General features: G+C 40.9%; 1 protein-coding gene across 1 annotated transcript; it reads right to left on the minus strand.

Moving 5' to 3' along the window:
* Nucleotides 1–4,174: 4,174 nt before the first annotated feature.
* LOC108600993 (protein hairy) lies at nucleotides 4,175–7,471 on the minus strand. Its single transcript, XM_017988857.2, has 3 exons — nucleotides 7,068–7,471; nucleotides 5,911–6,006; nucleotides 4,175–5,786 (listed from the first exon to the last, which is right to left on the minus strand). Exons 1-3 carry the CDS (start codon nucleotides 7,164–7,166, stop codon nucleotides 4,908–4,910), a joined length of 1,074 nt encoding a protein of 357 aa, XP_017844346.1. The 5' UTR covers nucleotides 7,167–7,471; the 3' UTR covers nucleotides 4,175–4,907.
* Between the last annotated feature and the right edge of the window lie 5,317 nt (nucleotides 7,472–12,788).

A 12,788-nucleotide genomic window follows, 5' to 3' on the forward strand; every position in this document is an offset into this window, starting at 1 on the left:
CTTAAATTACACTTTGAAAAATAATAAAGTGCGCTCTTACCATTTTAATGAATTGAATTGAATTGAATTGAAACATTATCAACTTTGAAAAGAAAACAATTTGTAGTTACCTACTATTAATGTAAATAATGATTATTCAATTTTTTTTAATCATAAAATCACATACTTATAATGGACCTAGAAATAAGTGGGTTGTACTAAATATTTTATTTTTGAACCATCTCTGCATTTTCGTTGTAATTTTTATATTTACTATTTTTAAGATATTCTTCAAAGGTAACTATTATTTTTGAGTAATTCCATAAAACTTAGACCATAATAATTATTTTTGATCACAACAAATAAAACTCAAAAATAATTATAATAATTGATTTTTTTTATTTTTCGCTCAAAATAAAACTCAACAGTAATTTACAGCCTCTGTGTTTAAATTTTCCCCGATATTATTACATATCCTTATAAAAGGACCATAAAGCTATTCTTCAGTACTAATTTGTTTTCTTAATTTTTACTTGTATATTTAATCTTAAGCGTTAAACGTATGGAACGTTTTTCTTAATACATGGATATTTTATTATATATGATTTATGAATTACACAATCTGTTAGTGGGAAGTTTACGTTCACAGCAGGCTTTCCATATGGCCAATGCGGCAAAATAAATTAGGGCCATATGGCCCATTGTGATGCCTGTTGGTCTGTGGTAGTTAATGGGATGTATGGAAAAGGGGGGTTGTGTTAGGTCTCCGTTCCCGTGGCTCCTGTGGTGTGCCCTTGGAACCATCCGGTGGAGACCAGCAACTTTGCCAGATTTTCCAACCTTACCTCCGCACGGTTGCTCAGCCCATTCCTCAGTTCGGATTCCTCGGAGAAGCCTTCTGTGAGGTCTCGGGCATTCGAAGAGCAGGCAAAATAAGATAGTTTTATATGAAAAGCAGAAAAATGCAGAAGAAAAACTTAGAGATCCGGTTCATATGGTGAACTAAGCAAATTCATTTAAACAAATCTGTTGACTAATTTCAAGTGTAAAAACCACATGTTGAATGTGAACTTTTAGTAAAAGTTAAATGAATATAAATTGTTGTTCAATAAAATAACAAAGCTGCTTAAAGGGGAACTTCCTACAGTTAACAAGCCTTTCATTTTATCTAAAGTTGCTGCCAAACCAACACATAGTATCTACATATATATGTTCATATATGTATCGTACTTGTAGCAAATTGTAATTTTCACAGTCTGCATACCAAGATTGCCAGTCAGCATGTCGTCTGGGTGCCACTAACATAACCTCAAACAGCGATATAAAAATTAGTTACAGTTGCGCGAAAATGAAACTGAAACTGCAGGCCAGAAGAGTATGGAAAGTTCATAAACTACGGCGCAGAATTGCGTGGCGTGGCGCACTCATGGCCATGCCCGCCACCCTCCCCGCAATGCTGTAGACAGCAGACTGAGGACGGGAGCGTGCGCGCGCTGATTTTTTGGATTTGTCTTGCGGCTTTGTGGCAGTTGTCACGTTTGGCTGCTGGCAAATGACCCCATATCTTAAATAAGAGTCTTGCTTGTTTTGGTTTTCATTTAAAGAAAAACAATAATAACAACAATATTGTTGTTGAGCTGCGGCGGCGGCGGCGGCGGCGGCATCGTGTGGCATTCCGCAGAAAAATTGTTTACAACACAGTTTCATTCATAGAAATTGAAGCCAACTCGACTCTCGAGTCGAGAGTCATGTGAGTCGCAAATCGCGATCACTCGCCGCATAGTTGACAAAAAAAAAAAATTCCAAAGAATCCACTGAGACTGATAAGGAAAACGCGAAAAGCAAAAAACAGCATAACAAAAACAATTTGAAGTTGAATGAACCAAGAGTATTTATTATTATGCTCAGACAGCTGCGCAATGTCAACTCTAAGCCAAGTTTAATGACATTTCAAATACTATTGACTGATCTTGACACTCGCAACAGGCTAAGGCTTGGCTGAAACAAAAAAAAAACAAACAAAATGTGGTTTATTGAACTTGTTTAGTAAGTTTGTTGTTTATAGGAAATAACTGAAGTTAGTTCAGGGTTAATTCTGATTCTAGTTCAAAAATTAGGCTTAAATAGCGCTAAATACACAACTATTTTTGGTTTTTGTTATTGTTTTTTTTTGGCTGCTGCCCGCTCTCAAGGTCGTCTCTATTGTCATTGTTATTGTTTATAACAGCGACGTGCTTGGCATAGACAAAGTTACTCAATGCTCAGGGAGCTTTGACTTTGACATTCAACTTGCCGCTTGCCGCTTGCCGCTTTGCGTTGCAGTTCAAGTGGCACTTGTAGATACTTCACCCAAGGCCCTAAACAACCAACACTAACCTAGCCCAGTTACCAGTTACCAGTTACAGTTGCTTTCTGCGTTTCCAATATATTTACACAGTCTATCGCTCTGCCAGTGATACGGACTGAACAGCAGTTCATTGTTTACCCAAAGCTTTAGCTCTATGTCCCTATACCACTCAACTTATCACCTTGTCCGGCACGTGACCAGCAGTGACTACAAGAATCGAACCTCCCAGGCCTTAAAACCGCAACCTGATCGCATTTTTTTGCTTTCTCGTAGCTCTGCTATGGCGTCGTTATTATACGCTATATATATATATATATATTATACATATATTCATATACGATTTACCACACTTTTCGTTTTCTTGCATCCGTTGAGTTTTCCGTTATTTGCAATTTGATTTGTTTACACTTTAAAAATTTGCTTCGACTGCGCAAAATTAAACTACAAGTGCACTGTAAAGTTTATTTACAAATTTATGTACCTAAACAGAATATTAATTAAATAATCTAAAGTCAGTCACGTTTTTGGGCTTGCGGTGAGCTGAAGTTTGACGACTCGACTGTAATACTTATAAACAGCGCATTTGTTACTTTAAATGTTTCAAGATCACTCAACTCTGAAAATATCATTACCATATTTTCGGCACTTTGAAAATATGAAATTAAATATAATTATAATTTTCTTTTCCACAAACACATTTCATGCAAATTTGTTCCAAGCCTTGTCGAAACTAATTTCTATCTAATCTCAAGCCAGTCCCAACTTTTTAAACATTGAGTCATTAATCGCAGGGGTTTTCAGCTCAAAAGATATAGCAAACATTTGCGGGATTTTTATTTATTTTCTGCAAAACTATGCAAAAGAAGCAAATGCTGTGAAATGTTGTTTTTAGCCATCTCAGTTAACTACCCGATGACTCATAGCACCCCCAGGCACAGATTGCATGGGAGTCACATGTTAATCATGGAGCAACAGCCGCAGCAGCCGCAGCAGCTGCCTGAATGTTCCGGTTGGAATTACTTATCTTTTTATATGGTGTACATATAGACAAATGTGTACACGCCGCTTTCTTATGGCATTATCTTTTTATCTAATGTTTGAACTGATATTGATTAAAAAGTTGAGCAAATTTGCGTTAGAAGACTGAGGAAAGTTTGGGTTTAAAGAGGGTTTGTATTCCCAAAGCCTTGCGAATCATTTGATTTCGAGCTCTTAGATGACTGCATGTGAATAAATATTTCATCATTTCATTTTATCGCAAATATGTGCGTTCATCATGTTTCCACCTTTTTATCAGCATGATGCAGCAAATAATTAAAGTGGCACTGCGCTAGACTTCTCGGAATCTTTTGTTGGCTATCATATTCCTAGACCTTAATTGCAGTTGGTGGGGATTTGCGCAGTGTGGATTTATAACTGTTAAATAGTGGGTGTGGAATATTACATTGTGATAGTCATATAATTTACTCATATATCTGCTGGTCATATGATATATTTTTAATATGCCATGACGCGTTCCAAACTAAATTAGTTCAGTTCTGGACTAGATTTTGAATTAAGCTGCATATATATTCAAATATTTGGGATTTTACTTGGCAATTTGCAATATTTTTTTATATATTGTATGATTAAATATTTCATTAGGTCTCTTTCACTCATGGTTATGAAATAGAAGCTCAAGCTCTGATATATATAACATTGAATTCGAATCTATATCAAGCGATATATTGAATTGCAATATATATTGAAACGGTTGCTTATCTGTTCCAAAATAATTTCACAACATTATCTGTTCCCTTTGTTACTCCCCGCCCATAAAATACATCAGAGATTTTTAATTTTTAGTACAACGTTTTTCTCATATTTTATTATTTTTTTAGTTTTGTTGTTTTAGTTTTTGTTTAGTGTTTTTTCCTTCAAATTCTTGTTTCTTAGACGCTCTTTATGCTTACTATATCACGTGGCCTTATAGCTATTAAAATATAGGTAGATACTTTCATTAAGTGCAAAAATAAAAATATACTTAGGCGCTAGTTTCTATTAAACTGAAGAGATATGATTGGTATTCTTAAGTTAATTTACATTTGTTTTGCGCTTTATGGAAGACTTTGTAGATCTTATTGCTGTGTGTGTATGTGTGTGTGTGTGCAACAACAACAAATACTAATACATGATACAATGAGGCAATTCAACACCAAGTACTTGGACTGAGGTAGTTTGGCAATTGTTTTGTTTCTTCTTCTTCTTTTTTGCAGAATACCATTTCACGATTAGCATAAATAATAATAATAAATAAATATTAACAAGCATGTGTATGTGTGTGTGTGTGTGTGTTGATGAATGTCTTCAGCTCGCTGTTAGATTTTCGTTGAAGAAAAGTACAAAAGCGAATTGCAGACAATTTTTTAAGGCATGCTCGGAACATCTCAAAGCAACATTAATCCTTTAAATGAAATGTGTGATGAAATGTAAGCTGCGACGCCTGCGCAACTCTGTGTGTGTGGGTGTGGCCCATCAGTCTTTAAAGCGGTGTGTGTGTGTGTGTGTGAGAGAGAGAGAGACAAAGTCTGGCTCGCTCTGTTTACCAGGGCCGCCAGGGCTGCTCCTCCTCCTTGATCTGCTTCTTCATTACCAAGGAGAGCGGCTGCTGATGCTCAGCGGACTGCGGCGCACGCTGGATAACCGAGGGCTTCACATCCATGGGCTCGTAGCTGGAGCTGGCGGGAGACGGTGGCGCATAGCTGCCGTTGCTGCTGGGCGCCGACTCATAGCCCGCCGAGGAGTGGGAGCTGGCCGAGCCTGTGCTGGCGGTGCGCTGGGGCATGCTGACTAGCATTGGCGATGATGATTGCTGCTGTTGCTGGGCGGCGGCTGCAGCGGCGGCGGCCGCGACGGCAGCTGCTGCTGCTAGCTGTTGCTGTTGTTGCTGTTGCTGCAGCAATTGCTGCTGCTGCTGCTGTGGCAAGCTCTGTGGCAGCACCAATGCTATGCTGCCATTTGGCAACTTTGTGGGTATCACCTGCATGCCATTGGGCAGAAAGTAGCCATTGGCGTTCTGCTGTATTTGTCCGAAGAGATAAGGAGCTGCTGCTGCTCCGCTGCTGCTGCTGTTGCTGATGCTCATGGTGTGCGACTCTTGTTCGGGCGAGCTGGGGGGTGAGGGCAGCACTACCTGGGCATGTAGTGATTGCTGCTGCTGACGCTGCTGCTGGTGCAACTCGGACTTGACGCCATTGATGCAGTTGCTCAAGTGCTGCAGCAGGCGGCGACGCTGTGCGGGCTCCAGTCCGGGAAAGCGGCTCACCTCGTTGGCGCAGTCAGTGAAGCCGGCTTTGAATTTGTTGATGATCTTCGGGTCGGCGGCTTGTTGCATGGCGGCCTGTTGACGCTGCAGCTCCTGCAGATGCTTCACTGTCTTCTCGAGTATGTCGGCCTTCTCGAGCTTAGAATGACGCGCCGGCTAAAATGAACAAAGCAAAGAGAACAAATTGTGGTTAGCTCACTGTGGAACCAAATCTCAAAAATATTTGCTTTTCTTGAATTCTTAAAATCTTCAACAATTCCTAAACTGTTTTTCTACTTACGTCTTTCTTGGTGGCATCTAGTATAAGCGTCTTGAGCTCGTTCAGACAATTATTGATGCGTGCGCGTCGACGTTTTTCCATAATTGGCTTATTGGACTGCAAAGAGAGAAATATGAAAAATAAAAAATTAGTCACGAGTTGAGCAACACACAACACAACACAACCTAAACTAAAGGTTTTGACCTCATACCGAGCCCCGCACATAAAAATAGTAGGAAGCTGCGTGTGGCTTTAATTGGATACACAAATACATATGCAACGCCGCCGCCAGCGCTGCTGCTGGCTCTTGTCCAAGATCTAGGCAGCGGCGCACGGCGCGTGCTCTATTTATAAAATCGTAGAAAATGCTGTGCACCGAAAATAGTTTGGCGGTTGCTTATAAATTACGACAAGCCAACGAGCCAGTGCGTCCAAAAATAAATCAAAAGCAAATACGCAGGTATTTTTTTTTTTTTGTTCACATTAACAACAACAAGGTCGTCGTGGGAAATGCGAAGACGCAAAAAATAAAATTTCAAGTGATTTTTAGTTTTGGCGACGAACGCCCGCGAACGCGTTGGATGAAACCAAAAATGGTCAAAACCAGCAAATGGTCAAAGCATTTGAGATCGCGCTAGAAGCTGATGACCGACAATTGCAGCAAACCACGCGCCAAATGGCAGCAGTTAGCGCTTAATAAGTGGGCAGCACTGCTACCAATTTTGGCTGGCTAACACACACACACACGAACACCACACGCTTTGGCATGAATGAAGCCACCACAAATGCCGCCAACGTCTGTGGAGACAGACAAACGTTGGCGACGGCTTTTTTTTTACAAATGTGGCGAGTGGCATGTGGGAGCGCGACTGTGGCCAAAAAGGAAATGCATTTGGGCAGCGGAATTGGCAAACTGTGTGGGCCAACAGCTTACAGCCACAACTTTTTGGGCAGAAGTGGGAGCTCAACAACAACGAACTGTTTTTTTTTTCAACTGATTTACTGTTTTGGAGGCTTGTGGGTGTTGACTTGACTAAATTACTTCATGTAAGATGAATTTCAAAAATTTTGCTCAAAAGCGCACATATTTTGAGTTAGAATTTTAATTGTAAACCAATAATCCACATTTGCTGGTGCTTAAATTTTAATTTTAATTTTTTTTTTTTTGGAACACTTACCCGACGATCGCTTTTAATCGGCGTTTCCTTAAGCTGCGCGGGCACCACAGCGTTTGCCATTACGTTGGCGCTCATGTTTGTTGTAACGCCGGTAACCATTTCGATATCGGCTATATACTGTTTATGCAGTTTTAGACACAGTTTGAATAGTCTTTATTTTTTGGCAAATTTACTAAATAAATTGCCAAGCACTTGAGTAGAGTGTTTATGTTTGATTTTGTAGTATATGCAGTTGTTTGCAGTTTTGTTTTACAGTTTCAACGACACTTTTCACTTTCACGAGAGCAACAGAAACTACGTAAAAACGTTGAGTAGTCTGAGCTGGTGTACTTATTATTTATCAATGCTTTGTAGAGAGTCTTTTGCGAAAGACGAACCGCACGCTGCGAGTGACGGGAAGCGAATGGCTTTGTGGTTCTGACTGCACTACGATTAAACGTTTAAACGAAGCGACGAACATGCACGATCGTGTGTCTGGGTGAGTGTGTGTGTGTGTGCCTTATCGCTCGGCTTACAGCAGACGACGACGACGACGACGATTGATCGACAGGTTCGTTGGCTAAATCGAAATTGCCGTCGCGAGACGCGAGAGGTGAGAGCAGCGTGCGCCACACGACCAGACACACACACACACACACATGCACAGACAGTGCTACCTGTGTGTGCGCAGTCCGCAGTCCGAAAAGCGCGCTCGCTTACCTAAGCCAGCCGCGACCTTTGCGTGCGCGCTCTCGATCTCACTCTCACTCTCTCGCGCTCGCGCTCAAAGCAAGTTCTATTGGGCATTTATTCCTTTTTCATCGTGCTAGTATAACAAAAACCCCCACAAAGCAGGCGTGCGAGCAAGGGATTCACATTTGTCAAAGAGAGCGCTATATTGCTCAGCATGTGAGCGAGATAGCAATATCGCACAACTTGCGCTGATTCATGCGGCCAACGCGACGACGTCGCCGCCGCCGCCGACGCTCGGTCGGTCCCATAGAAGGTGAAAATAGCAGCAACAGCTCAACGTTGCTGGCCGTTGGATACGATATGACGCCACCCCAGCGCCGTCGACAGGTTCGCTTGCTCTGTATGAGTCTCATTGTCTGTATCTGTGTCTGTATGTGTATGTGTGTGATGTCGTGTTCGTTGGGGTCGCTAAACAGTAAACAAGATCACAAGGTTGTATGCTTGGGGGCCCTGCTAGCTTCGGGGCTGTGCGCACGCCAAGCGGAAGCGGTCAACTACACACACACACACTCATCATATTTTATTCGAGCACCTGCGTCACCCACAAAAGCTCCAAATTTGTTATAATTTTGTGTGTGTAACTGTAACTAACCCATACCGCATGCGGCTCAGCGCAATTAAGTGAAGGTCGACTCACATTACATGCTCACATGTAACTCACTCACATGTGTATGTATGTATGTATTTGTTTTGGTTTTTTTTTGTATTTGTACTACCATCAATGCTTTTTGGGCAAGGCTAATGAGTGCGCTTAACACGTGCCTCATTTTTATGTTGGCTACGTGCACCGCTGGACTTTCACGTTTTTTGTGTATGTTTTTCAATTTATTATCAGTTTGTTTATAATTATTTGTATTTATTTAGATTTTGTTCGTTGCCATTAATGATAGCTAGAAGGCTGATGTTTTAATCAACAATTACTTACGAGCACTTACAAAAGTTAAGCCTGTTTAAAAATACAAAAACAATTGCCGATTGCTTACTAAAGTGGAATTTCGATCACGTGGATTGAACAATAGCCAGCCCTGAAAAAGTTTGAAAATAGTTTCCGAAAATCGTTAATTTAACTTTACTTTACTTTGATTCTATTCATAATTGATTATAATAAGTTATGCTTATGCATAAACGAAAAAGATTCATAAATTTGTTTGACACTGTTAGTGAAGGTTGAAGTGTCGCCTGTCAAAAACCTCCAACTCACAATAATGCATTTCTTTATTTTCACATCTGCTGCTTACCTCTGAAAAGATAAGTAGGTCAATTTTCTGTGTCGCCTTTTTTGCATACATACTATATACATACATACATACATACATAACACTTTGTGACATTTCATGCACAAGTCACGAGTCTTGAGCGTCTTGTGGTTTTTGTTTAGAGAAGGTTGCCTCCTGACTTCCTCCCTACATTTTGAACAACACCTTCGCGTTCCAATTACAATTTGGCAGGCGATCAAAAGACAGCAGCAGGCCGCTCGGGCGGCACTTGTGCATGCCAATTTAATTGCATATAAACAAACTGAAGCTGCTGCAACACTTGGCCAAAAGTAGCAAAAGGTGTTGGAGGCATACATATGTACATACATGCATATGTGTATGTAAATGCAATAGATCGTCGAAAATAAATTGTGGGCAACAAAGAGCTCAAAATAAAAGCAACAACAACAGCGAGAGTAGCAAAAAATGTGCGCATTGCTAATTGCGTCTAAATATAAAACAGTGCAAGCGACGAGCGACAGACAACCGAACGATCGCAGTTGGGGAAGAGAGTGAGAGCAGGGGAAAGAGCGCGCGCACGTTACAGCAGCGACGCCCACGCGACAACAGCAGCTCCCCAGCTATGTTTATATGTATGTAACAGCACGAGCGGGAGCGAAAGAAAGAGCGAGAGCAGTGAGCGTAACAGCTTCTGAGAGCGCATGTTTGTTTGCGTGTGTGTGCGCGCGATTAAAATGCCATAAAAATCGCCAACGCTATGTAAACTAACATGCGTGCAGTTGTTTTTGTTGTTGTATTATATTTGCACTAAATGGCGCTGCAAAATATTTAGGTGCACTGCATTAGTTATTGCGTTGTTTTGATATCTTTTTTTTTATTTTCTTTTTTTGCAACGTCTTTGATTGCTCATTAACGTAAGAAAACATTTTGGGCCAAACGACAGCGGCCGACGCCAGACGCCGCCGACGCCGCTTAACGGCGCCGCTGACTTGGCGACTGAGGGTGGGCAGCTAGCTGTCTGTTTCTGTTTTTTTTTTGTTTTGTATCATTTTTTTTATTTTAAAACATATTTGTGGCGTTATAAGCGTCAGCAGCAAACAAACATACATACATACACATACGTACATACATATAAAGAATTTAAAAAGAAAACAAGCGCAGACGTTCTATATTTAGCAAGCAGGTAAAATCTGAAAACAAACGGTTTTAATTTTTTTTGTTGTATGCATGTTTTTATAACTTTATAAGGACATCGCGTGATACGGAAACATGTTGCAAGTTGCGCAGCAGCACAAGCAAAAGGAGTAGAAAACACTGTATGAAAAGACGCGAACTCCAGGAGAAAGAAGAAGAATAAATAAAGTGATAATTGACAGGGTAACTTGGATTACGTTTATTTTTAATTCCTCGAAGTGGAAAACTTGAATGTAGCCTGCTTTAAACTAATTTCTTTCATTTTAATTACTATCATAAGTCAGCATTAGTGCTGCCAATTATTATTCGAAAAATTAAATTAAGACATCGAGCAAATAGAAAATAAAAGTTGGACATCTACCGAAATCGACCAAATGCAGTCAAAAAACCATAGAAACTATCAAAAAATTCATTAACTAAACAACGACAGACTTTCCTGATAAAGCGCTTCAAAAATGGTCAAGTCTGTCGAGAAAAACGCTAAACTGGCAGCGTTGGTCAACATACATACCTAATCAACTGTAAGCTTTAAAAAGCTTAAACCTTACTGAATTATATACTTACATATGAACCAAATCGTTACCTCATCAAAATCGAATTTAATCCACAAATCAATCCTAAACTGAAACTAAAGAAAACAAGCCTCTCTCTTCTTTAATTCCTTAGTAGAAATAGGCTAAGCTATGTATATAATTGCTGTCTCTTGAAAGAAATGTCCTAACACCATTTTTCAATTGTATTTCTAAATCTCTATATCATCCTCGCTGTATCCACCGCTCAGTGCTCATTTGGGATCTTTTAACTTCCATAGAGTCTTGACTTGACTTTTCGACTTAGAGCCCAAACATGTGTATGCAAAGTGCATTTCTTATAAAGTCAACTGTCTGGCTTATAGTAGTGTATATTGGTAAATATGCACCAGGAGCAGCAGCTAGCTTCATGCAAATCCTTCGGTTCACTAGAAAAACCCCTTTTACTTTTGGCTAAGAACAGTAGCTGCTTGGGCCTTTAGCAGTCAATACGCCCAGTTTTTAGTGCAAGCAAAAGGATTTAGCTGCTGACTGGGCTTAGTAACACCACCAGAACCAGAACCAGCACCGCGAACCGCGTTAATTAAATCGCTTTGGACACGCTCAAGAAGGAACGGAACCCTTTGGCCAGACCAGGCCAAAGGCTTAAGCTTGCGCACTCGCTATGCAGGAGCTACAGGTATGCGCAGCGGCTTTCTATTAACAGGATGATCATGCACATCAAAGGGCTAAAACCACACACCCATAAAACTGGCCAGCAGCCAAACAATGAAATTCACAACGCGCGTGTAACCCGTACACATCATAAAACTGACAGAGCATCGTTCATCAACTCTTCTGTTTATGGTCAGCCCTTTGAGAGAGATAGGCCAGCGCGGAAAAGAGTTTACTGCTTTTTACCTGTCTATGTGTGCGAGTGCATGTGTGTGTGTGTGAGTGTGTGTTCGAAAGGATTTTCTGCTGCCGTGACGTGTTTGTTTATTTTGCCATAAAAGGATTATTGGGCGTGTTGGACAGGTAAAGGCTGCTGCTGTATAGGGTTAAAACTAAACACACGCCCATGCTAAAACTTTACCCGTTACCAGCGCATACTAAGCTGTCTCTCTTCATTTCTCTCTCACACACTCTCTCTCTCTCTCTCTCTCTGTCTCTGAAACGCGCGCTTCAGGCTAAATTGTTGCCGCTTTTTCATTTTTCTTAGTACGCCTCCCCTTGCCTTATTTTCATCAAATTTTCACTAAAAAAGTCAACTCGCTGCTCATAAAAAATTGCAAAAAATCTTTTAAAAACATGACGTATAGTTGCGTAAAAAACGAATCTTTTCTAAGTAAATAATAATAGTTGACAACAAATTGCATAAAAAATTACAAACATTTATGATGGGAGTTCGTTAAAAAACGCGAAACGCTAGCCAGGAAACCCTTAGCTAAGGCTCTCTCACCTTGGTGAGCTGCATAGACAAAAGCGCAACATGCAGAAGGATTTTATGGTTTTATTTAGGGTTATTTACTCACTGCCTCAATGCCAAATCGATTGGCGTGCAAACGTCAACTCGTCAGCAAACATACCCTCTCCCTTTCTCCCTCCCGCACGCTCTTGCTGTCTACTGCTGGCTACCTGTGCTCAGAGAAAGGAGTCGGACGAAAGAGTTCTTACCTAGACTCGCGCCGAAAGAGCTGCGACTTTCAAGGGGTAGAGTTTCCATGGATTAGCGTTTTGCGCAGGCTCTACGGGCTTAGGGTTTAAAAATTTATGAGCACACGCTAATGTGAGGCTTGGCCTTGATGCCAGTAGACATCGACGTCGACGTCGTCGTCGTCGCTGCTGTTCGATTCGCAAAGAGTTTTTACGACACGCAAGGGCAGGCAGACCGAACAAACCTTTCGAATCCTTGCCAATTTCCGGGAATGTTATTTGCGTGGCTCATTGCGAGCCAACATGTTGCACGCTAGAGGGCGCTTTGGGCATATATTTTTTAGCTTAGGGCCTCAAAGGCCGCCGCGCTTAATTTGTGCGCCAATTTATTAAATTTTTTGCAACAAGCACCG

This window comes from Drosophila busckii, chromosome 3L (genome assembly GCF_011750605.1).
Source record: "Drosophila busckii strain San Diego stock center, stock number 13000-0081.31 chromosome 3L, ASM1175060v1, whole genome shotgun sequence".
Taxonomy (NCBI): domain Eukaryota; kingdom Metazoa; phylum Arthropoda; class Insecta; order Diptera; family Drosophilidae; genus Drosophila; species Drosophila busckii.